The sequence below is a fragment of the Micropterus salmoides genome, unplaced genomic scaffold, assembly GCF_014851395.1.
Source record: "Micropterus salmoides isolate LMB-PRFRI ecotype aquatic unplaced genomic scaffold, ASM1485139v1 Ms_hic_scaffold_3, whole genome shotgun sequence".
Lineage (NCBI taxonomy): Eukaryota > Metazoa > Chordata > Actinopteri > Centrarchiformes > Centrarchidae > Micropterus > Micropterus salmoides.
In genome coordinates, this window is record NW_024042261.1 from 23,422,442 (window position 1) to 23,448,108 (window position 25,667).

General features: G+C 40.7%; 2 protein-coding genes across 3 annotated transcripts in view; both read left to right on the forward strand.

The window, feature by feature from the left end:
- The first annotated feature begins 99 nt into the window (after positions 1-99).
- laynb (layilin b) lies at positions 100-6,762 on the forward strand. The gene is made up of 7 exons (XM_038692312.1): positions 100-492; positions 1,400-1,706; positions 1,955-2,112; positions 2,656-2,700; positions 3,291-3,368; positions 3,527-3,644; positions 3,980-6,762. The coding sequence occupies exons 1-7, from the start codon at positions 258-260 to the stop codon at positions 4,305-4,307; spliced, it is 1,269 nt and encodes a 422-aa protein (XP_038548240.1). The 5' UTR covers positions 100-257; the 3' UTR covers positions 4,308-6,762.
- A 413-nt stretch (positions 6,763-7,175) lies between these two features.
- sik2b (salt-inducible kinase 2b) overlaps positions 7,176-25,667 on the forward strand; it is a 45,536-nt gene continuing 27,044 nt past the window's right edge. The window contains exons 1-3 of one of the 2 annotated variants that reach the window (XM_038692313.1): positions 7,176-7,739; positions 10,854-10,970; positions 16,588-16,651. In XM_038692313.1, coding sequence (XP_038548241.1) covers positions 7,602-7,739; positions 10,854-10,970; positions 16,588-16,651 — 319 coding nt within the window. In that variant the 5' untranslated portion in view covers positions 7,176-7,601. The remainder of the gene's footprint in view (positions 7,740-10,853; positions 10,971-16,587; positions 16,652-25,667) is intronic. The other variant, XM_038692315.1, reaches the window with a different exon arrangement.

The following is a 25,667-nucleotide window of genomic DNA, read 5'->3' on the forward strand; positions in this document are numbered from 1 at the left end:
TGCACAAAGAACTCTATTCATTCCATTATAATGTCGTTACTATGAGTGAAATGGGATTTTGCTAATTTAGTTAGTATTAGCTGTGTTGGGACAGAGGCTGCACACTGACTGCACGAATACATACCTCAGTGGTTTTGAGTTTACATCTAGGGGGGAAAGAACAGCTGAAAAGAATCAATACTTTGTCTTGTTCAAAGTAAAAATCTTGGGACTATCTCGCTCCTGTTTTCTTTTTTTCCCCCTCAGCCAGACGCCATATGCACGCCTTCACTGGTCGACCCACTTTTGACTGGACAGACTCTGCTCCCTCTATCATTAGACTGTGTTTATCAAAGGCTTTGAAATCTGGAGTTCGTCTATCAAGCCAGTTTATACTTTTTAAAGCTAATCGTTCAGCACACTCAGGCGAACATGTAGAGATGGATTTTATGAAGCTGTTTGGCACCGTAATCGCAGTTTTGTTGCACCCTGGATCCGTTTCTAAAGTAAATGGTAAGAACCTACGAACGAAAACTCTCTGTTTAAACTCTGTTGAGACAGTGTTAATACTGTGTGTTTCATTTCCAAGGTGAGACTTCGACTTGTTTGTTTTAACCGAGAATGTTTTGTGCATTTTTGAAAGTGGTTTGCGGTTACAAGGTTGATGCCAGTGCCACCATAAAGAAGCCTAAAGCACACAGTGTTTTGCATTATAAGCTGCGCTTAAACGCATCACAGCAGCACGCTCGTGATGGGGTGGAAAGTGAACATCAACAGACTGTTTGCGATTCAGATCACTGATATGAAGTCGGGAGGTCGCATCGTCACTGATAACGATGCGACTTAGCTTTGTATAAAGGGATCACAAGAAACAAACAAAAAAAAACGGTTGTGAATCATTGGGTTAATATATTGGCTGTCTGTTTATTGGTTGAGGAATAAAAAATAAAAAAAACACATATTACCTACAAGTGATTTGCTATCAGTGCCTTTAGACAATCACCATACATTGTGACAAAATAAAACAACTTCAGTCAATTATTAACCTACTTATTGTGCCACCTCAGCAAACCACTGCATTTTAGACATGCTCACACATATTTAAAATGTTTCTTTTCACAATCTGTGAACTAGTGCAATATGGTATCAACATTAGTTTGATAGGCACAAGACTAATCTGGAAAGAACTAATATTTTTTGAACCCTTAAAAATAAAGATTTTAGGTAATATTTCACAACCATTTAACTGTACTTATGTTGCGGGAAAATGTGGGAAGAACTTGGCAAAACATGTCTGGTTTCAAATTTGTCCATGATACTGTAGGTTGTTTGTAATCATGTCATGTGGGTGAACAGGAAGTCTTCAGAAAACAAAACAACCTTATCCTATTATCTCCCCAATCCTGACTGTGGTGTCTAGGCCAAAGGATCTGTCGGCACGGGACAGAGCGCCCATGCTACAAGGTGTCCTACATCCAGGACAGCAGACAGAGGCTGACCTTTGAGGATGCCAGGCAGGCCTGTAGGTTGGATGGAGGCGACTTGCTCAGCATTGAAACAGAAAGCGAGCAACAGCTGATGGAGAGGTTCATACAACAGCTGCAGGCTGGAGATGGAGACTTCTGGATCGGGCTCCGCCGCAGCCCACAGCAGTACAGGGCAGGGACCACAAGCCCAGGTTGCCCCTCGCAGTACTATTGGCTGGATGGAAGCAAGGCCAAGTTCAGGTCTTTCTCACTTTTCTAACATTTCTTTATGCATTAATGTTTTGGCTGCATCAGTGAAAACGGTATGAGCGAAGCCGTAGTCACCTGTGACTTACAAAGGATTATTGGAATAAATAATGCGAGTGATGGATGTCTACAGAATTTGGGAATGAGAGAAATAAATATAAAGTAAGGCTTTGCGCGTATAAATGTAAATTGCAAATTTAAACATGATACATGTCTAAACTTGTGCATCTTATTTGCTGCAGGAACTGGCATTGGGATGAGCCATCTTGTGGTGAAGAAATGTGTGTGGTTCTGTACCATCAGCCCTCTGCGCCACCTGACGAAGAAGGTCATTTCCTGTTCCAGTGGAATGATGACAACTGCAACTCCAAGAACAACTTTGTCTGCAAATATCCTGAAAGTGAGCCAGTAGATCACAACTGCTGTGCAGTGCTGGGAATTATAGACATTTGGCAGTCTTGATTTTGTTTGGTTGTTGAATCCACAGAATCTGAATTTTATCTTCCGAAAACTAGTACTAAAATGTGACCACTGCTGTCAACAGCTAGTGCTAAATAAGGAATGTGCAATTGTAATGTTGATGGCCTGGATTTCTGTAATGTTTTGGTTTCTGGCAACCTAAATAGATATATATGGCTGTGTTTAATACCTGATCATTTAAATATTTATTATAAACGTATTGGATTTTTACTTGTCTGTGGATCTCCTCATGGTCCTTTAATTTTACTTCCTTTTTCTAATGGTTGTTTACCCTTTCTTTCTATTTTGGATGTGAAGCATTTTTTTAGATGCGTGCCTTTATTTATTTTATCTTGTTTTATTAGTTAAGTGAAGCAGCAGTGTATGCATACTTATATTATATCACTCTATATATAAAGGATTAAATGGCTGGATAATGTACTGAAAGATGAACTTACTTAGTTATTTTCTCTGTCTTTTGCAGAAAAAGTACCAGTACTTACTGAGAAAGAGAACACAGCACATGCAGGTACAACATGCACTTGAGTACCACACACATACTGTCCATGTATGCGTTTTGTTTCTGTGGGAGACATAACAAGCTACTGCAGATGTGGTTACACTTAGATCAAGAGAAGTCAGACTAAACCACAACATCACTACTTTTTATCACTTTTTTGTAAACTTCCTTTTGTGTAAATAAAGGCCTATAGTGGTATTTTAAGATTTGGGCGGTTTACATTGTATAATCTGCCGATCACATATTGTGCAGTATGGTGCATGAATGGTGTAGTGAGCCTTGTAGCAAATAACTGTCTATTTCAATTCAAGATAGATGTTATTCAGAAAACAAATAGTCAGCTTATACAACACATGTATTCACATACATTCTGAAAAACTTCAAATGGGCTATTCTAAATTTGCATAACAAATAAACAGGGGAACACCAACAATTAGGCACATTCCAATAAATGGACTACATTACATATAATACTTTTAATATTTCAAATCATACTTGCTTCTTTTGTTCAAATCTGCAATGGTTATATATATAAATGTGTCATATTTTTTCTCGTCATTTTCAACTGATGATGTTCATTTGTTTTCTGAATGCTGTAGTTCCATCTCTGAGGCCAAGCTTATTCTCGACGACAGAAAGTGACAAGAGGGTAAAAATAGGCCTACCCGAGCCATCAGGTAATAAAAGAAGAAAATGCAAAAAAATCCATTTTTTATTTGTGATACTTAGAGTTAATACCCTTCTAAATCCTTCTAAACTTCTAAAAATGTTTATATTTTAAGTAGCAACAGAATCATAAAAGAAGTTATGGCAAGTAATGTTCTTTCCTTTGCAGTATCGCTCTCAGACAACACCCTGTATGTTTCCTACATCCTTTATGCAACTATCCCTGCTCTACTGCTGCTGCTGTTTGCAGCTGCTGGGTTCTTCTGCTACAAACAGCGCGCTAAGAGGTAAAAAGAAATTATACTAAATATATTATACTAAAAACCATACCATGTCAGCTTTACTACAAATGCAGATGCAAATGCAGAGTAATACTTTGACATATTAAGAAGCATTTTAGAAGAGAAGTTAATATATGTGTATAATACATGTATGAAACATCAATATCAATTTACTCAGTTTTGGCCAATGTAATGCCTCTTGTATCTTTGGTCTTAGAGAAGTTTGTGGTTAGAAACCTGTAGGGAAATGTGCTTTCTCACTTAATGTTGTCTGTGAAATTGTAATGTCGCTGATGAGCAGTGTGTCTCTCTTTAAGTTGTGTTGTGTCTTTCATATTCAGGAGGAAGACAGAAACAGAAAGCTACCCCAGCAGATCAAAACAGTGGATGTCAACAACAGCTTCACCTTGTGCCATGCAAGGACCCTACGCCTTTAGTGACATTACCAAACTGCCTCACACTGGTCTGGACAGCAGCATGCCAGCTGACATCATGACAAAGTACTTCTGCACTCCTTCCCAGGACTCCCAGTGTGACGATTATGAGAATGTTTCATGCACAGACAGGGAGAGTGGCTTTGTGACCAATGACATCTATGAGACCTGCAAAGCTCAAAGCCGCCGCTGCCACAGTCAGACTGGTTGGGTAGAAAATGAGATCTATGGATAACACTTTTGATGCCCATCTGGTCTCTGTGAGTGTCTGTCAGCTAGACAGAGGAACACAGGTTTATGCATCCCTTTCTTCCTGTACACCCGACTGGTTATTTGTGTGGTGCAGGATTATTAAACACTTGGCTGTGTCAGCATGGACTTAGATTATCTGAACACAGATCTCCTGTGTGTATCTTTAGGGATGCATCCTGAGAAGCCAGCATCCAAAGTTGCAAGTTAGATTAATGCTTAAAGCAGGGTTTCCCAAAGTTTTGTAAAGTGTGCCTCAACATTTAGGTCCCCAACTCACCTGAACCCAACCAATAGAAAGTTCTCAAATTGTTCATCAAATTATAAATGGTGTACCTTTGGGTTCAATAGAAATTTTGATGGGTTGTATAAAAATTATAATATATTATATATATAATATATAGGGCGGCACGGTGGTGCGGTGGTTAGCACTGTCGCCTCACAGCAAGAAGGTTGTGGGTTCAAATCCCGATTGCCTTTCTGTGTGGTGTTTGCATGTTCTCTCCAGGTGCTCCGGCTTCCTCCCACCATCCAAAGACATGCTGGCTAGGTTGATCAGTTACCTTAAAATTGTCCTTAGGTGTGAGTGGTTGTTCGTCTATGTGTGGCCCTGCAATGGACTGGCAACCTGCACAGGGTGTACCTTGTGCCTGATGTCAGCTGGGATTGGCTCCAGCCCCCCCCGCGACCCTGTACGCAGGATAAGCGGTTGATGATGGATGGATAGATGGATATATATATATTTTTAAATTGTATCAATTAATTGTATTAAGACTAAGATTAGATATCTGTGCTAGCAGCTCTGTGAGGCTGTGTTTAGGCCTAGTGCTACTTTGAGCTAAATGTTAGCAGGTATAACGTTCACCATGTTCACCATCTTAGGTGTGTTAGCATGCTAACATTTGCTAATAAGCACTAAACATAAAGTACAGCTAAGGCTGCTGGGAATGTCATTTGTTTTCCAGGTATTTGGGTATAAACTAAAGTATAAAATAGATGGAAAGTTAGGGGATCAACAAAGTTATTATAATCCTGAGGGGGACATGATGGTAGTCCATCCAATTACTGTTCAGACACTTCACTTAAAACCATAAATGACAACCATATGGTGGCATTAATGTCATTACAATACATCATCCAGACAAATTCTCTGACACATTATGGAACTTCACAGCAGCACTAAGGCTTTGGTTTCAGACAGGCATTAATGAACTCAAATAAGCAGAAATGAGTCAGATCAGTTTTGCAGTGCTGCTATATTTGGCACGGTGAATTGCACAGTTCAACCTGGAAATAAGTACAAGTTTTGAGGACTCACGCAGGGTTACTCATGTTATAAACAATCCAAAATTAAACTACTCAGCCATTCAGCCTGCTCACGTCACGATATGAGACACAGGGACAAAAGATCCTGTTGGCACTGTATGGCAGTGAAATTGTCTTTTTTTATTCTGACCTTTTCCCTAAACCTGAAAAGTGGTGTCAGCCCTGTGTAAGCCTTCCTGTTTGGACTCTGATGTCAGGGAACAGGACAGTACATGTGGAAAAACTGATGACAGAACTCTGCTGACCCCAGCAAGCCTCAAAGCTGTGGGCATTCCCAACTCCACCTGACTGTGTGAGAAACTGAACCCTCCCACTGATCTGACAACATAGACTTTTTAGGACCAGTTTGGAATTTGCCATGGACTCATTCATCAGTGTTGCTTGTATAAACAAATGCCTGCCTTTTAAATTTGTAAAATAATCATGGATATACATTACTGAACACAAATGCCTGTGTTATTTCTGAGTGTGTACTGAGTGGGCTGTTGAGTCTTGGCGTCTCGGAAAGATGTAGCAAGCCCAGTAAGGAGAGGCTGAGTGTGTTCTTGGAGAATGTTAGACAGGAAATGCCAAAAGCACATCTGGAACTCTTACATTCAGGAAGTCTATGCGTGACAGCGGAGAGGCCTTCGAAGCGCTGCTTTGCCTGCCCGCTTAGTAATCCGTTGTTATGTGTTTGACTGTCACTGCATGAGCTGAAGAGAACAACTGCTGGGTGTGAACGTGTGCCGTATGTATCGCAAACATGAAGTGAGTTTTGGGTGTCAAATAAAGTTTGGGCTGATGAAGATGCACTCCTTGGGTATATATTCAAATGCATGTGTAGGGGAGTGTGTGACATTAAATGTGTGTGAATGTAAAACGCCTGTTACTAAAGCACAAATACTACTGTACTGAACAAAATTTCAAAAAGAAACGTTTGGCCTTGCTTTAATTACCTGTTTTTGCCAACAGATGGTGCTGTTATGTAGCTGACCAAAGCGTCTTTGTGGCTGATAAATGTCCAGTTTCACATGAGGTCCTTGCATGTTACATTATATAATGTTAGATATTGTAACATAGGGGATTTGTACTGCCCATTGCAATATTTTCTGGATTAAATAACTGAAAGTACACATGCTGTGAAATATAATTGTTTTCTTTTTTATATATAGCATATATATATAAATATATATTAAATAATTGCATATTGTTTAAAAAGTCCACTCATTCTTGCAGAGCACATTACTTTAAGCAGTTAAAATGGGGTCAGTTTCAGGCTGATGCAGAATGAATTTAACCCTTTTCCCTTGGCGTTTTTTCACTCGCAGCCGACAAAAGCTCATTGAACACCTGCAGGGCAAAACTTCAAAGTTACCAATGCGTGCAATCAGGGAAGTGCAGGCGAGCAAACAGATTTCAGAATAGCAATTTTACCGGTTGACGTAAGAGGTGGGTCTGGTTGTCTTGGCAACCAATTGGCACTGAAGTGTGGAGCGGCTCCGTGGCCCCGCCCCCTGAACAAATACCCCTATGGCTTTGACGTCAATACACGTCAACCAGAGAACATGATGCCTCTTTGCAAGTCAACTCGTGCGCTCTGTAGCTGATAGAGGCACCTCAAGCTGAAATATTATAGCTCTATTGTATTGGAGAACGTGGTGTGACAAGCCCCGGGGATCAGCAAATGGCCTGCTTCGTACCGCCGCGCTGACGGAAGAGCGTCGCCACATTGGCGTTCAAGCTGGCAGCGGCGACACAGAAAATCAACTTTGTCTATTTTTAATGGACACGCTCCGAGCGGTGGCGGCAGCAGCAGCAGCAGCAGCAGCGGCGGCGGGCTGTTTGTTTTTCTTTCGTCTTTATCTGTAGCTGCCTAGCAAGTCCTTGTGAGCCCCCCCCCCCCTCCCTCCGTGTGTCCCCTGCTCGTCTGGCTACCCCCGACTCTTCCACTAACAGTCCCAGTCAAAACAGCATGGTCATGGCTGACAGTGTCCAAAAACCGCTGATCCGAGGTCCGGTCCGAGTGGGCTTCTATGACATCGAGCGCACTTTAGGAAAGGGTAATTTCGCTGTCGTGAAGCTGGCTCGACATCGCATAACCAAGACCGAGGTGAGTGTGTCGGAGAACTAGTTAGCCTGAAAGCTAACTTAGGCTACTGTTCGGCTGAGTTACATAACTTTTATGCACTAGTTGACACCATAGATATTCATAGCAGATACCGAAATGCTGTCCACATCATGCACTAAGAGAAACTTGGATCACGTAACTGCCGGGGCCACTTGGCTGCTCCAGTGTGAGCAACAGCTGGTATGTTTGAATCCTGCAGGTACAGGAGCAACGACAAGACTGCACGTTCACCCCCCTCACCCCCTCAGCCCACATCACTGCCAGTAAGAGGTCTGACCACCAGTGCTGGGAAACACAAACTGTAAACATGCAAGCTTTCTTTCCTACTTCCAGACCAGCAGCATACACCTGTGCTCCTTTTGGTAATGACCCAGACAGTGCCACAGTGTATGGACTCAAGAGTCTAGCTGGTGTAAACATCCTTGTTGCTGTATCTGGGGCATGCAGCATGGGTTGGTTGCCCCATTATGTAATCCAAATAATGATGAGATTTAGTGGTTTATTCTGCAGTGAGCTTTGTGAGGAGTGGGATATGGCAGCCAGAGCTCGGTAATTGGAAAGTGTTCTGCACACATGTATGTAGATGGCAATCCACTGACACTGCTCTGGGCTCTCCACTTCCTCTGCACACTCTCAAGCGATCTACATGAGCGCGGGAGGAACAGCGCTTGGATTTGTCTGAGTTTACCAATAGTTTTATGTCAGCTCTCTACAGAGATGCCTTTCTTGACCAGTGTCACTGAGTGCCATGGCTTTCTGTTGTAATGAAATGAGACACAGGGGTTTAATTTAGAGAGTGTTTCCAGTATGTATGTGTGTGAGGAGGCTGTGTTGTGTGAGACGGAGGGGGAGAGACAGAAAAATTGCTGTGAGGACTTGTGAAAACACAGTTGCACTCTTCAGAGTCACCAACGGCTTGTCGTTGAACGTTTGCAATCGCACGGTACAGAAAAACAAAGATTTACATCATCCAGATGAGGCCCTTGATAGGGTGACCGAATAACAAGGCAAGAAAACTGCTCTTTAGACTCTTATGGTTTTAATCAGGTTTTTAAAACGTGTGAAGGGACCCAGCTGTGTTCATGCATGTTTTAAATTCAGACACTACACCCGGTGTGGCTGCACATCTCCCTCAGCTGGCGTGATATTTCGATTGAATGAAAACATGCAGGTTGCTGGTGGTTTTTAAGGCCACGGATTTGGTAGAGGTCACTCAGCGCAGGTCGGTACACAGAGAGCTACTGCAGCTGTTTGGCTCGGCCCAGGCCCATGGCTGGAGCCAGGGTGTTCGTTAGAGTGGCCAAGGTCAGCTGGAGAGGCAGGCTATCAACTTTATGCGAAGCCATCTGGCTTGAGTATTTGCCAGGGCAAACGAGATGTTAGCCTGGAGCGTGTATGTAAAGAAAACCAGAGTTTAATGACACATGAAACAGCAGATCTGGTGCGTTTGCGTGCCTGTTCCTAAATAGGTGTACCTGTGTGTGCATAACCTATTTCTTCTACTCATGGCTCCTGCGTAACACTAACCCATTCTTCCCATTATGTGGATATTACATGGGCTTAGAGGTTCACATAGTGCTGGTCCATGCCCATGTGGTCCCGTCTGTCAGCAGGTCATACATTTATCCATCTCTGATCATAGCATTGTCCTGCCTTTCTGCTCTCATTACTTGTATAAGCTAAATTCCCCTTGAAGTCATTGTCCTATAATGACCTTCAGAGATCACAAGAAGTCTTATATTGTGTGTGTTAGTACTGTTGACAGTGGAATCAGTTAGCTCAGATCTTTTCATGCTGAGTACCCTGTAATCCCTCTGTACTCCGCCAGTGATTTTAAATTGTATGCCCTAACGAGGTATCGACTTGTAGCTGGAGTGCCATTAAAAGATTTGGATTTCTTCATAGGATTTAACGGCAAATTGCATACTTGACTGTACCGCCAGTAGGGAGATAATAATGGAGAGTGTTAAACGCATCAAAACACACACTACTACACATCTGTGAGTGCTAACTACAAATATGCTAAAGAGGATCAAAGGAGGCTATGTTCAGACTGACATGAGTACCGCATGAAAGCCCTCGTATTTATTTCAATGATACCACTGCAGTGACACAGCAGGATTGCCAGCACTGAAAATGCAGGGTCATCTAGCAGAAAACATTTGACCTGTGGCGCAACACAGTGGGACGTCAGCTGGCGATGCACTGCGATTGCCAGTCAAGTACATGCAATTGCGCATTCCCTGTAGAATACTTTGTAACGTGAACAGGGTCATTTCACAGATTACCTGATGATCCTCAAGATGGAGGACAGAATGATCTTCACTGTGATAAGTTTCCAGAGTGAAATCCTGTGTCACAGACATTCAAGTGCCATGCAGTTTTATGGCATCCGATAAACCTTGAAACTCATGGATCTATTACTTAAACTTAGATTCTGTTTGTTTTATTATCTCACCTACGGCCACAACTAGTGATTGCTCTTTTTTTATTGCTGTAGTTTCTGAATGAATTTATTAATTTATGGTGCTCTAGTGTATCAACACCAGAGCAGCCCCTTACATTTCCTTTTAATGCTGTCCTGTTTTCAGTCTGAATGTTCAGCAAGAGTTTTTTGAGAGTGGGGCGATGGCTGAGAGGGGAACTGGGGTCTCCTGTTGTTTACTCCTCCAGCTTGGCTCACAGACGCTTGGAACACTTCAGATCACACTGATGAAATGTTGTTTATTAGACAGTCTGGAGGAGAGATGTTAATATTGCCTTGTTACCTACCGGACATCATTAATCAAAGGTGTGTGTGTGTGTGTGCCTTCATGGGATATTTCATCATGACTGAAACTTCAAGACTGTTTATGAAGGTTTCAGCACAAGTTGTGTTTAAGTATTTATCTTGTGTCTCGAAAACAGTTTTCTGTTCTCACAGCTGAAAAGAACACACTGTCTCCTTCATGGAGAATATTCAATTTCTGTCTGTACTAGTGTGAGTGCAGGGAGATGTTTCGTATTACCTATCAAGTCTGATGAGCCGTAACAATGATTGTTTGTTATTAAGAAACAGACTGATTATAGTTGTTTTGATGCTCGATCATTCTGCAGGTGGCCATTAAGATCATCGACAAGACCCAACTGGATGCTGTTAACTTGGAGAAGATCTACAGAGAAGTTCAGATCATGAAGATGCTGGACCACCCCCACATCATCAAGCTGTACCAGGTGAGTTTCAAACTTCTGTAAGTGTTACCTAAAGTAGTTCGACATCTTTTGACTGCCTAACATCCAAGATGTGAGCAAAAATCTTTTTTAGTGGTGCTGCTTTCCTCTCTCTACTTTCACTGACTTATACTATACATATTTTCTATCTTCCTCTGGACTTTTGTCTATCTAATGGAAAAAATCTTTCTAAGCTGTTATCTCCCACGTTGCAATGCTGTGTCATCTGGTTTGTGTTTTTTTTCTTTTGTAACCGGTATTTTTGCATTTCAACAAGCTGTCAGTCAAAGAGATTTTCAGGAGATTTATTTCTTTTCCTTTGACCCATCCCGTCATAACTCCTTGCAGTCTGTCACTGTCATTGTAGCAGTGATGAAGTGAAGAATGTCACTGCAATGCTGTATATCTCGAAAACTCCCTGTAATGTAGTTAGTATGCCACACACAGGGAGGTTTCTTAAATGTTCCCACTATAACACATCTTTTGATGCTCCTGTCGACTGTGGGCTTAACACTATTTACTCTCTCTACTCGCAATTATCTTTCCAAATCAAGTTTTTTTTTAAGTTTTCGTTTTTTGAAGAAAGTAAATAAAAGTAAAATGTATGTGAAAGGAGCTGAGTGTTTTGACACGGTTGCTCTGTCAAACATGTTTTTGGTTTAAAAAAAAAAATAATAGGATTTATTTACCCCAAATTCATGGAAAAGTAGTCCAGTTTAAGATAATCAAGAACTAGACAGGTTTGTGTAACAGATACATTTAGACGTCTATCTTTAGTATGGCTATTAGTAAGATCTTAGGCATAGTCGAAGTGTATCTTTGTGAAACTGGACCCTGGTCAAAGAAGGCCCCTAATAGAGCCGGCGACACTGTAACACTTGACATGCATTGCAGAGGGGGCCCTGTGTAATATCTTTTGAGGGGGCTGAGAATTAGCCATGCTTCTGGCTAATCTGTGAACAAATCTGTTTTTGTGAAGAATTCACCGCTGCTCCTTGTTGATCTTCTCCCCGGGTTCTTTATCATTCGCGGGTGTTGAGGCGCAAGACCAATCCAGGTCATTTTCTAATGCATTAGCAAACAACTGCTGCCTAGCAGAACCTGCCACCGCTAGATAGTTTTAAGATATGAGTCAGAGAATAGTTAATGACTGACTGACACTCGGTGTTATGTGCATCTGTGCGTGTTCTGCACTGTGTGAAGGTGCTTCTGTAATGATTCAAACTAAGTTAGTAATGTTAGTAGTTAAAGGTTATTTAAAATGTAATGTTTTCTTATTGTACCAGGACATTAATGCATTAGTACATTTAACCTGTACTGCAATGTTAGGCTCTATTTAGGCTGTACTCTATGTCACGTCCACACTTTTTAATGACAGTCAGCTTACTTGTAAAACATCTAGTTCAGCCCAGAATGGCTTCATTGCTTGTTAAAAAACATTATTAATTCTTGCCAGTGCCCCCCTGATTTTATGGTACATTTTAAAAAGTATTTATTTGTACATGGGGACACAGTGTCAATATGTATTTGCCCAATGAGATTAGCTATAAAGAGAAAGTGATCTGCAGTTGCCTATTATATGTTTTTAAAGATGTAATAGTATCTAATGTGCTTAAGGGCTTTATTTTTGTGGCTGGACAACAACTACCACAAGCAGCACTGCAGCACAAACAATTTCCTTTGGTATTTCTCCACCCAGTGTGCGTGATAAGCTGACCTGCAGCAAGATTGAAGTTTCATGCAGATGAACCAGTGCAAAGCATATATGTATAATATTTTAATGAAACGTGAGTCGTGTTGAGAATAGATATCTAAGGACAAGGTCCGTTTTCAGCAGAGTAGGTCAGTAATTTGATAATTTGTGTGATTCCATAAGTAAAAACAACATCTACAGAGGGATGCTGAATAAAGTAAGTCAACACTTTTTATGCCTCTGCGCCAGGGTGCAAAATTAGCACCAGCCATCAGCCAAATGCTGGTAAAATATGCGATTGGCTGGTAGATTTACTTCACTCACCAGCCAAAAAAACAATGGTAATCTATCAAGTGGCTGGTACACTTTGAACATTCACTAGCCATATGTCCTGTGGAAAAAAAGTTAATTTTGCACCATGCTATGCGCACATCAAATGTGTCCTCAGTATTGTCCTGGTTTATGCATGGCATCCTCTGGACACACTGGACGCACAATTCAGAGTTTATGGTTAAGAGATTACACAGTTAATAGTGAACTCTGGTCTTGTTCTTGTTCCCAAAAGTTGTTTTCATGGTTGACATTTTAACATGTTACAGTGTAAAGCACAAGTGTAAATAGAATTAATGATAGCTTAACTCCATTTAGCTGCTTCAGTTTCAGGTCCTGCATGCTGGTTCACTGTCACATTGTCATGGCTTACTGGGACACTTGAATACAACAGTTCCATCGCTAATGATATTAGTAACAAGGTCTATTACCAATCGTCTTTGTCTCTTTGGCCTGTCCAAAAATGTACTGTACACTATGGCTTCCCTGGCAAACTGCAAATGTGTCTATCATGGTTAATTTTTAAAATGCATTTGTAATTGTGATATGATTTCATGCTTTCATGCAGCAAAAATTTGTCAAGGTCAAGAAGCAAATAATCTTGCTGTGTCGTGGTCTTTGCAGTTGTGTTATTGCACAGGCACTATCATAAGTATGATGTGGGCTAAAGGCATTTTTAAAAAAGTAAATCCCATAAATGTCATGTCCCTCATGCCACCTTGGCACCTTTTTTATAGTAGCTGTATGCATTGCCACGTGTGCAAGGGAACATTTATTTTTAGTCTAAGTTTTTTTTCTAAAATGTTTTTTTTCTTGCTGTTGTACTTTGTTGGTACATTATCTAGCCAAAGGGAAACTTGTTTCACCTAGTTACCGTGATGTCCGCTGTCTGGCACAAAATAGCAACCACTAGCAACAATTTTGGTGATTCAGTTGCATTACATAAGTCTTTGGGTCCTGTTACTTTGTTTAGGAAAAGTAAATGAGTGTTCATTATCATTACACAACCACGTGGCAGTGTTCCAGATTTCTGCTGTGTTATTTTGATGTCTATTATAATTTCCAACGGCCCATCCATCCAATCAGCTCAGGTCAATTAGTGATTTCCTTTCCAGTTTCATAAGCTGGGATCAGCCGTGTGGCCCAAAGGGAAGCCCTAGCTAATGAAGGGACACAGACAATCAAACTGTGGACCCCACTGTAGTTTGTCATGCGTTGTGTGACCTCTTCTGTGTTAACCCCAGTCTGCAATCATTTTCTTCACTTCTTTTCCCTGTTTACATGTCACCATTCTCTGACTCTCTTAGGTGTTCAGCTTTCCACTTTCCCTCTAATTCTAGACTGCCAAGAGTATGTGTACATACACAAAGATTACAGGCAGTCAAAATGTTAAAATTAGTTAAAATTACAAAATCACTCTCTGATTATCAGTGCTTTCATAGTAATGCCAATGCAATACTTCATGTGAATATCAACCATGTTCCAGGAAGTCACAAAATGTTGTGTGTTGAGATGCTCTTCAAATTAATCATGATGTCCTCCCAGTACATGTCAAAGTCACCAACTAATTGTTATTTTTATATGTTTTAATTGGTTTAACACTGACCGATTATGTTATGGGTCACCTTTAGAGAGGGGCACTATGGGACCCAATAAAGTGTCTGGAGTCAGAAATATTATATACATATAATACTGTGTATGGTGTACAAAATATAAAAGTGAAATTTTAAGCAGATACACACAGTGGACACTGAGCTCCCCAGGCAGGGAATTCTAGACAGCAAAGGCCTGATACTTAATGTATTATCTCTACTCTATTGACATGGTATAGTGATCATTGGCAGTGAATAAAGGCTTTTACTGTTAAGCAGCTGCAGCCATGTAATATAAATGGTACATGTACAGCCACAGGGTCTACTGTAACACAGTATTAACATCCTGTTGAACTTTACTCATTCCATACAAAAGCACGGGGTGTCACGTTGATTTGAAATCTGGACTTGCAAGTAGGGCTAGGTATCAAACAGCAGTATCTTTTTTTGGTACCAACTGAAATGAGTCCCAAGCAGAATTGACAATTGTTATGTATGGAAATCTGGCATAGACGTAGTTTAGTCATTAGTTGACAGGACTGTTCCCAATTAAAATTATAATTTTCACAATTGTAGACTTTTTTTAATATAAAAATTCTTGTGCCACTGCTTGTGTTTAGACAACATTTAACATTTGGTGAACTTTGGCTTCTTTTGTTGAAAGGAAAACAGTGTTTTGTAGAATAATATTTATTTTATTTCTCAAAGTAAGTTATAAAAAAGTATGTTAGTATGTTTTTGGTATTGGTTAATGTATACGAAAACTGACATAGTTATATCATGTTGATGTTAATTAATGTGTGTTGTCTCTGATAAACAAATGAAAATGAAAGAAGTAGAGAAACTCTACTGTACTCACATCAAAAAATGTCAAACAACACCCAGCGCTACTTGCAACTTATTTGAACTAGTTGAAATGCTGCCCAAAGCTAATAGATCTGTGACTGACAGACAATGCATGAAGTCAGTTAGCATGTAGCTGCTGAATTCCATCACAGGAACAAACGATTATACTGAAAATAGAGCTCTGTCGTGGTGGAGATTTTATCTTTTCAAACACAGGTGTAATTAATAACATTAACAATGGCAGCATTCCACTCAGGTCTGCAGGTGCCAAGGCCCTGCTATTGTACATGCTGGTTTATTGGCACACCTAAATGAAACAGAGCCATCGTTAATACAGTTAGTTGCACCTGTGCTTTTCCTGCTGTGACAAGTCAAAATGTCTACGAGAGACGTTTATTTCCCATATTAGACGCGGTCTTGGCCCACAATGCTACATATTTTGATTGAACAATACTGATTACCTATACTTCGGCTTAATTCATCAGTTGCTTTCTAGCTCTACAATACAGGGAGGACAAAAAGTGTTTGTTACACAACCAGGGCCAACCCAAAAAAAGAAAGGGGGGGAAAAAAAGAAACTGGCTTTCATTTCCTAAATCCATGAATCGGTCAGTGTAACAGATGGAAAACTGATCATAAACAATGAGCGTGGGATTTCTAGTGTGAATGTCTGGCTCACTGTGTCTGATTCATCCTCCCCTCTCCATCTGATTCTCCCCTCCACATTTAATTCTATTCATCTCCCGAGTGTTTCTGCTTCTAAATCGGTTCTCCTCCTCCCACACGAAACAGCACCGTGTGAGGACTGAAAGGTTTTAAGTACAATTCAAGTATACTCGGCAACACCATCCGTCCACCTCCATTCTCTTTCATGAATGCCATATTTAGACCCTGTGCCATTCATGCATTTTGTTTTGCTCTTGACTTTTTGGATGCCAGACACTGTGGTTGAACCTCAGAGAAAGCTAGTTGTGTAATATTTTGGTCAATTGTTTTTCTTTCTCCTTATCTAATTCTCCCTTGTTGCAGGAGACTGTTCATTTGGATTATTATATGCTGGTGCTATTGAAAAGTGGTCTGCTCTGTGTATTCACGTTCACTCTCCCACTCTTTTCTCCCCTCCCTCGGCCCCTGCTCCTTCGCCTTCTCCCTCTCTCAGGTGATGGAGACGAAGAACATGCTTTACTTAGTCACGGAGTATGCCAAGAATGGGGAGATATTCGGTGAGTGATCTTTTTAAGGTACAAGATCAATCTGCGCTCAGTATCTTAAAAACATTGTCCCACCCAGTTCATTCATGTCCTCCCCATATCAGTTGCACAAAAAATCTACACTGTTGCATCAGTAGTATTTTTTTTATTTATTTTTTTGACAAACAAGGAAGTATTAAAGTCTTTTTGAGTTTGCGTTGCTCTTACACTTATCCCAGCCGCAATCTCAAAGGTCACGTTTAATGGAAATCTGAGAACAATATCCTAATATAGCCTTTGTCACGTGAACCTGGTAATTGCTGTGGTAAATGTGCTGACATTGTTTTCTTGTCATATAAAATTACATCACAGATGGCCTGTAAGGCAGCAGAGAGGCAGCTTCAAAGAGAAAAAGAGTTATTTATTACCATAGGTGGTGCAGAATTACTTTCATCATCACTGGTTTACTACTTGAATGTTCCGATTATGCCAGACATCAAGATTACTTTCTACTTGTTGGCCAACAACAATGTCACACCTCAATTTTCACTTACTTGATGGCACTAAAAATGGCACTTAAAATTCTGAATACTGTCTGTTTAAACTCTTTTTCTGTTTTTAACTTTAACTGCTGGGATGCTTAAGAGCTGCGAGATCTGCAAAAAGTTGCAATAAAGAAGGACCCTCTTTTCAAACACACATTTGTTAAAAATGTACAGACAAAGACAAACATATATGTGTTGACATTATAGCTGACTCTTACGATGGCACTACATATCTGTGCACCACAATATCTCGGGCAATGCTGACGGTGTCTGGTTTAGATTATTATAAGTTTTTTTTTAAATAAAAATGTAGAGCTGCAGCAAATGTTTTTATTCATTATTGATCGATCTGCCTGTTTTCTCAAATAATCATTTAGTCTGAAAAATGCCCATCACAATTTATTTTACCCAACCCACACTCTATCACAGAAGACAAATAAAAACAGCCGATCCTTACATTTGAGACTCTGGGACAAGGTTTTTTGAAATTCACACTATGCCGAGTGAAGCAAAGGCAGTAGTCTTAATATGAGCTAAACAGATGTCACATCAACAATGCATCTATAATTCATCGGGGCAGCCTGAAGGTCTTTCATAATGATTTTTAAATGACTAAATAGGACCAATTTTCACTCATTTGGCAACAAGTGGCGGAAGCAGATCACAGAGAGAAAAAAACAGCTTGCTGTATTCATTTTGGACCTTTGGGACAGATCGTGGAAAAAAGGGATTCCTTTGCTATAAACAATAATTTTTTCAGATAGTCAGTCATTTACCAGGTTTTTGAGAGACAAAAGTGACCAATAAGGAAGTAGACTCAGACTTTCCATATAAACATAATACATGTTTCCAAGCAGACAGTCTCAACTTACAAGGTACACTACTAAGTTTTTTCAGCAGAAGTGGTTTACACACTGGTTTAGAGTGACAGACAAATAAAAACACTTATGCTGGAAAGGACAGACAAGTCAGAACATATCAAGAATAGTACATGAAGATAAGAAATTATCTTCGTCTTCCATAGCATTAAATGCACTGCTATCTCTACTACACACACGCTCCATTTGTACAGTATGTACACACTGCGATCTCAGTCCAGTACGCCGGAAAGAAAGATCATGTGTATGATATGTTGTATATGTTTGTATTTGTTGAATGGTTATAATTGTTTAGATCAAGTTTTTGCAGGACTTTTTTTTTTCAAAAGCAAAAATTTATGGAATCATTCCAGTTCTGAACATGTAGACGTGCTAATCTTACGTTCACATATTTCACAAATTTATCACACAAGCATAGACCTGTCTGAAGTGGACAACCTACAAGAGGATCAAGATCCTCATAGATTATTGGCCTCACCTATTAGACGGTCTGAGAATGTTTGCACTCGGCCTACTTCCAGACACAGTTGCTGAGAGGATTACTCCAGCGATAGTCTACAGTAAACTAAATAGTCGTGTGTGTGTGTGTGTGTGTGTGTGTGTGAGTGAGTGAGTGATTCTGAGGCCAGTGTTCCACTTGTGATGTTGACTCAGCAGCAGCAGCTCCTGCTCCTGTGACCTAGAGAGAGTTGGGAAGCAGACAAATGAATGAGAAAAGAGTGTGGTTTAAAAATGTTAAGTCCAGAAAAGCACAGAGATAAAACAGACTCAAATACTCCTCTGTATCAGTACATATGTGTTAGCCACTGCTGCCTAATGCAGTTAGACCAAGAAGCACATCCTGTTAGCCTCGTCAAGCTATTTAATGATGGGAATATTACAATGCCCTCACTGTACAGTACACTCTAATAGTTTGATATTGTGGGGAAAATGCATATTTGCTTTCATGCAGAGCATCAGATGAGAACATTGACACCACTCTTAAACATGTCTGTTAAATATGCAGCTACATGCAGAAGAGGGAAGGTAAGACTGGAAACGGGGAAACAGCTAGCCTGACTCGATAAAGATAGACAGGTCATGATACAAACTACAACAAAAAATGTTATTGAGTGAGCTTAAGAGTTGCTGGTAGGCAGATTTTTGTGTTTGTTTTTTACCTTTGGATTTGGATAGACTTATGCTAGCTGATTCCCTCTATTCCCAGTCACTATGCTAAGCTAACTGTGTCATGACTGTAGCTTCATAGTTTACAGGCATTTATGAAATCCTTATCGATCTTCTTATCTAACTCTTGGCAAAAAAGCGGCATATTTCCCACAATGTCAAACTATTCCTTTAAATAACCAATCATGATTGGTCAACCTCATTTTCCATAATCCATAGATGTTTTTTATGGATCGTCTCGGGGTATTATAAAACCATTGTGTCCTGATTCCTCAGACCCCTCTGCCCTGATTGCACAACATAACATAGTTATGTAAGACATTTATATGTCATCCTCAGCTGCTGCAAAAGCAGCGTTGACTCAGCCAGACAGACACCGACTGGTAGCTGCAGCCCTAGACTAGTATTGCAGTATTCAATCTCACAAAATTGAACAATCATTTCTGATTTCCAAATACGCTTTGTGGAGATTCAGTCATGATGCACTCAGACTTAATGGATAAGCTGCCAAGCCAGATCTCCAGCCTCTTCCTCCACTGTCACCCTCCAGAGAGTTGCCTCCCCCTTTTCCGACATGAAATTTCTCAGGTCCGCTCCTGGCCATAGGTTACCAGGAGTGGAAGCTGTAAAGTTATGTGGACGCTCAGCAGCCCACCATGTTACAGCGAATCGGGGAGACAATGGATGAGCCTCTGATTCTCTCTTCAGACCAAACAGTGAATTGTATTGTGGAGGAGCAGGAGGGGTAGTGTGTATATGTGCGTGAGTGTGTGTGTGTGTCTGGAGCCATAAAGACAAAGAAGCAGAGCTGGGTTTGGTAGAAGGAGGCGGAGAGTGATGGGTTCATTCTCGCAAAGGGGTGGGTGGGCACAGTAATGGGCACAGCAGAGGCATCCGTGCCAGCTTGTTGGTGTGCCTTTGTGTCTGTCTGTCAGTCTGGTGCTCCACAGTCTGCCTCAAAACCGCAGGATGGATCAAACCTGGAAATTGGGTCAGCCGCAAATAAAGCAGAGTTGCAGAGAGCAGAGGCAGGAGGCGAGAAGAAGCAGAGGAGAATAGAGGCGAAAGCAGGGGACATCCATTTGAATTTGGAAGGTGGTGGGGAAATGTAGGGCATGCATATTTAAGAAAGCACTGCTGGAGAGAGGGGAGTATAATAGCTGGCAGTGAGTAGAATCACTCATGCAGATCTCTTGTCTGACTGATGGAAAGGAAATAAGACAGGGAGACTTCAAAGAAATACTGTTTTTGAGACACATTCTTATGTAGCCTACTTAGGCTGTCAATTTCTGTCACCATAAACCTTCACATTTACTGGGTCAGTTTTCAGATCTGACGGCCGCCAGGGTGTGGCCGCTTTGACTTTGAAAAAACCTAAATCAATAGAGGAATGGTGGCCCAAAGTAGGACCAGTTGTTTGGTACCAAGGCATATCTGGCAAGGCTATAATTTCCTATTTCAACAAAAACCATCCTTCGTTCAGTTAACTAACACTACTGAATGTCGCTACATGACTGGTGCAACTAGCATTACCCATCCACATGATCAGTTGAGTGACATGCAGCATCTTGCGTGGCAGCTTTCAAGGATCAAACTGCTGAAGGAACAATTGCAAGAAGGGAATTGTTTTTCTGCATTTGAGCTGAGGTAATTTGTGCTCATCTTCGTCACTGATTGCAGACATTTGGAAACTGTTTAGTGTTTTAGTAATAAATACATAAATCAGAACATGTGTAGATAACATGGTGTTGTTTAGATGTTTACATCTGCACAAAGTGGCAGCCCTGCACTATAATAGATAAACTAAACGGAATAGGTAAATCTAGTGTTGTAGTCAAGACCGCCAAAACTGAGACCAAGTCAAGACCAAGACCAGAGTTTATCGAGACAGAGACAAGACCAAGACTTTTAGGGGCTAAGACCAAGTCGAGACCGAGGGAGGGCAAGACCGAGTCAAGACCAAGACCAGTTCCCCACATTACATGACACAAAATAAAATGTGGAACAAGATCATATGTACTTCTCAAATTGATCTGAAAGATCCACATTCCCATTTAAAAAAAAAATAAAAAATACACATACACAAAAATAGCTGAAATCACCGTAAGCATCTTTATCCAACACTCCTTTTCCATGTTTACAATTGCGTTGAGGGGTGACAGTCGTTAACGGTAACAAAACATTTTTAATTAGCGTTATTGGTTGTATTTGAAGCAAAATGTTTTACATCCAATCAAAGTTAGGATCTTAACAAATAAATCGGACAATGCAAAGCAATTTATTCATATTCCCAAAGTTATGGTCTTGACTGGTTTTGAAATAAAATCCCAATCCTCAATGACCGAGACAAGACAGAGTACAAATGCGGTTGAGTCCAAGACAAGACCAAGACCATCAAAAAGTGGTCTTAAGACCGGTCTTGAGTATTACAACACTAGGTAAATCATCACATTTCACTTGTAACATGCCATCTAATTCTTTTTTGGTGTTTAACCATTCACCCTATGTTGTATGATTCAAATATTCAAATGTCAGAACTTCGTTATTAAGCTGTGTATCTTTTATTCTAAAGTAATACTACTTAGAGGTTGGGAGTGAAGGGCCATTCTTCTCACTGTTGAACTATCACAACCAACATTGGACATCATGAGGAGATTACAAATTATGAATAGAGATTAATAAAGAGTTGTTTAGAGTTGTAATGTTTGGATATTCCTGTGGTTGTGATTTAAATGTATTTTGGGGGTAATTTATATGTCTGCCTCTTCAAGTAACCTCGGCAAAATGCAAATTATTAATTCCTAAATTAGAACTATTTTTTCCTGGTAGGGTATTAAAGGATTGAAAGCCTAAAGTGAGCAGAGATGAATTTGCGTGCGTCATTGTTAATTGACAAAAACACCCACTGTTTTTAATTGCCACTCACACACTGACAGTGTTTTGTGACACATCGAAACACCTGTTTCTGTGTCTGTAAATGGTTGGGCTTTCTGATCGCATTAAGAAGCAGCTGTTCATCCAGTCCAACTAGGCATGATTACAGGCAAAAGAAGCAGGTTAATAGAAAACATTTATACTTAATTGTTTAGGAGATAAAAATACCATGAAAGGAGAGCTCAGTGCAAACTGACCAGGCCTATATGACCGTAGGGAACAGTATGTATTATAACTCGTCTCAGTCTGAATCACACACTTCACATGATGTAAATTATATTTGGGCTTCAGTATCGAGGACTAGATACATTGTATGTTATACATTCCTGTAGGAATATCAAAGGAGTATTTCAGGGATTCATCTGTGTGAGTGTAATCCAATGTAATCAAGCCTTTACTTGGCACTCACTACAATGTCATGTTTTATTTGTTTTGAAGAAGCAACAAAGTCATCCAAAGAAGGTTAAAGTCAGGGGCAACTGGACTTGGCTGAAGATACTAGAAGACGTTTCGTCCCTCATCCAAGAGATTTCTTCAGTCTGAAACATCCCTGTATTGTTGTTTTTTTTTTAAACCCAGGAACATACTAAGACAGATACTGGTGCACCCCAAAGACCGCACACCCAAACACAAGAAAAGCAATCTAGTGAATGCAGTCCAATGCAGTGAGGTGCACATTTTAGACAGAGGGTGGATGGTTTGAAAGAGGTGTCAAGTAAGCCATTTACATCCGGGTTGAGAAGCCGTTGCTGAACAGAGGACGGGGGTCTGCGCCACCACTTATCCCCCACTTACAATGCTGTCCTTTCATCACTTCCCAGGAAACTTAACAAACGTAACCTCTTGGCCTCAGGTGAAGATACCAACCATGGTTGTTCAGACTTGGCCTGGGGTGGTTCTAACAACCATAACGACTGTCGGTAAAACAGCCAGGAGCACTAACGAACCAGCGGTATCGACGATCCTGGCGAACAATCCCACAGAGGTCAAAGAGCTAAGTTTCCATACCAGTCAGTCAGCTCTGAAGAAGTCTTTCAAATGAGGGATGAAACGTCTTCTAGTATCTTCAACCAAGTCCAGTTGCCCTTGACTTTAACCTTCTTTGGATAACTATGACCTGGATGACTGAGAACCTTCACAGAAAAGCAACAAAGTTGTTCCCAGATTGTGAGCAATTATTTAGCATGTCAATCAGTCAAATCTAACTGAATTAAATTAATTCAGAAAAAAAAATTATATCATTATCACATGCCTGCACATTCTGGTAGTTAAATAGAAAACTCTGTTGGAGTAATGTGGCATAAATTCAAAGGCAGCATTTGAACGTGTTACCCAACTCTACTCAACCCTGCCCTGACTAGAGGCTGGGCAAAATTACCCGAGAGTTTGAATGGAAAGGGTATTCTAGTAAGTTATGAGCTTTGTTTTTTGGTGGGCAAAATTTAATTTGAATACCTCTTGAATACATTCTTTTAAGTATCTCATGGAAGCGAAGTTAACTGTCACAAGCAGTAGCTGCAGCTGATTTTTGGCAGGTTAGAACTTGGATGAACGGGTTCAGCTCCAGCTGGCTCCAGACCAATTTAACCCCTGAGGGTGCCAGTATTAAATCAGCACCAACATATCTCAACACCAGCAGAGATGTGACTTTAATGTGGCTGCTGTATTTAAGCGGTTTGGGTATCAGTTACTGATGTAGAAACAGAGTGTGTGTTTGCCCCTTGTCCTCTACACACATATACACACACACTCCCCATGTCCGCCCCACGGTGTTGTCTGAAGTCCAGCCAGAGGTCTAGCCAACAAGCCAGTTTGTACACATGATGTTTGTCCCTTCCAAACCTGAGCAGCTGTTAAGAGATTTAGCTCCTCACCCTGCTCTCAGCAGAAGTGGGACACAGTGGTTGTTGAGCTGTTCCCTAATACCCCTATGATTCATACTTGTTCTGTTCGCTTTCCCAGAATGCAGCTCTGTATGCCTCACTGTGCTGAGGTCCAGGCCCTCGCCAACATTGTGTCACTGGATTACTCATGCTTCCACTGGGGCAATATGCTGCATTATGTGGATTTGTGTATGTACATATGTTTGTGTGTGTGTGTGTTTAGCTGCGCAGTGTTAATTGCTTAATGTAATGGCTTGTTTTTTCAAGTGCTACGGTAGAGCAAGTAGATGTGTAATTTTATTTTTTAGTTTGCCTCATGTCCGTCCTCTAACATTGTGGGGTTATGACCTTATACTGCAGCCAGCCACCAGGAGGCGATTGAGATGGTTTCATATTTGGGGAACTATCGTGTCGTCCATCTTTATAGTCAAGCTTTTTAGAGCTGAAACCAGTAGTAATTGATTAATCTGTTATGTTTTTAAGCCAGAATCCCATCCATTTATTGGTTCTTCTAGAATTTTCCGTTTTTCTTGGTCTTCCATGATCGTAACCTGAATATCTTTGGGCTGTGTACTGCTCCAACATCAGAATTAGGTGGGCTTTTGTCCAAAAATTTTAGTTGGGTTTTTTTCCTGATTATTTTCAGAAAATGACAGTCCACAGGCATGCCCACTTCACACAGTGATTGGCCAGCACTAAGCTTATTTTATCCTCACAAAACAACTTCAGTCACCTTTTGTGTGTACAAATGAGTGCTACACCCTGAATTCCATACAGGAAAGTTTTCTGAAACTGTTCTCCACCGTTATCTCAGTTTGTGAATGATTATCGTGTCTTAGTCCTCTCAGATGTTTCACCCTGCCTTCGAGTGCAACTGGTGAAGTACAAACCCTATTGTTCAGTTGTGATCGGACGACGTGGTGATACTATGCTCGAATTGAATAACTTGTTGATCTGTCCAACAAGCACTTCAGTTAAAGCATACTGACACCTTAAAAGACCAAGACCAATAACTGACTAAGAAACGGAGATGTTTGAGCCCAGAACGGTTATTACTTGTTCAGGCGCATACTTGGACCTCCTCGACACATTCCCCTCCCCAGTGTGTTTTTGATTAGCAGTGTTGCATGAATGCTGCCCTGGTCACTAAATGGCCTCCTCTATGGAATTTGCCAGCCACTGTCTAATCAGGTTTCTCACTCTGTCAGATGTTAGCTATTTATCAACCATGCTGTTAATGATGGAACAGCATCATCTCCATGAAGCTTAATAGTGCAACTTATGGCCTTTAGTCATTGTTATTGTACAGTCTGGCCTTAAGTCAACTCAGAGTTGAGACAATACACAGTTGTTAAGACGAGATGTTAATGTGATCCATGTCATTGGCCTCAGGACATATGTTGCTCTACTTTAAATATCTCCTGTTTAGTTATCTTTTTCTGTGCGTCCTGGCAGAGGCCTAGTTTCTGTTAGTGATCTTATCTTTGCATAAATGTGTGTGCACACCAGGGAAAACACTATTACTATTACTTGCGTAAAAAGATATGAAGTATTTCTAACAAATGCAAAGGCCAAGCAAAACATTGTTTTTTATTATCTCGAGCAAACTAAGGTGTAACTCCCTTTCTGCTTTGTGATTACA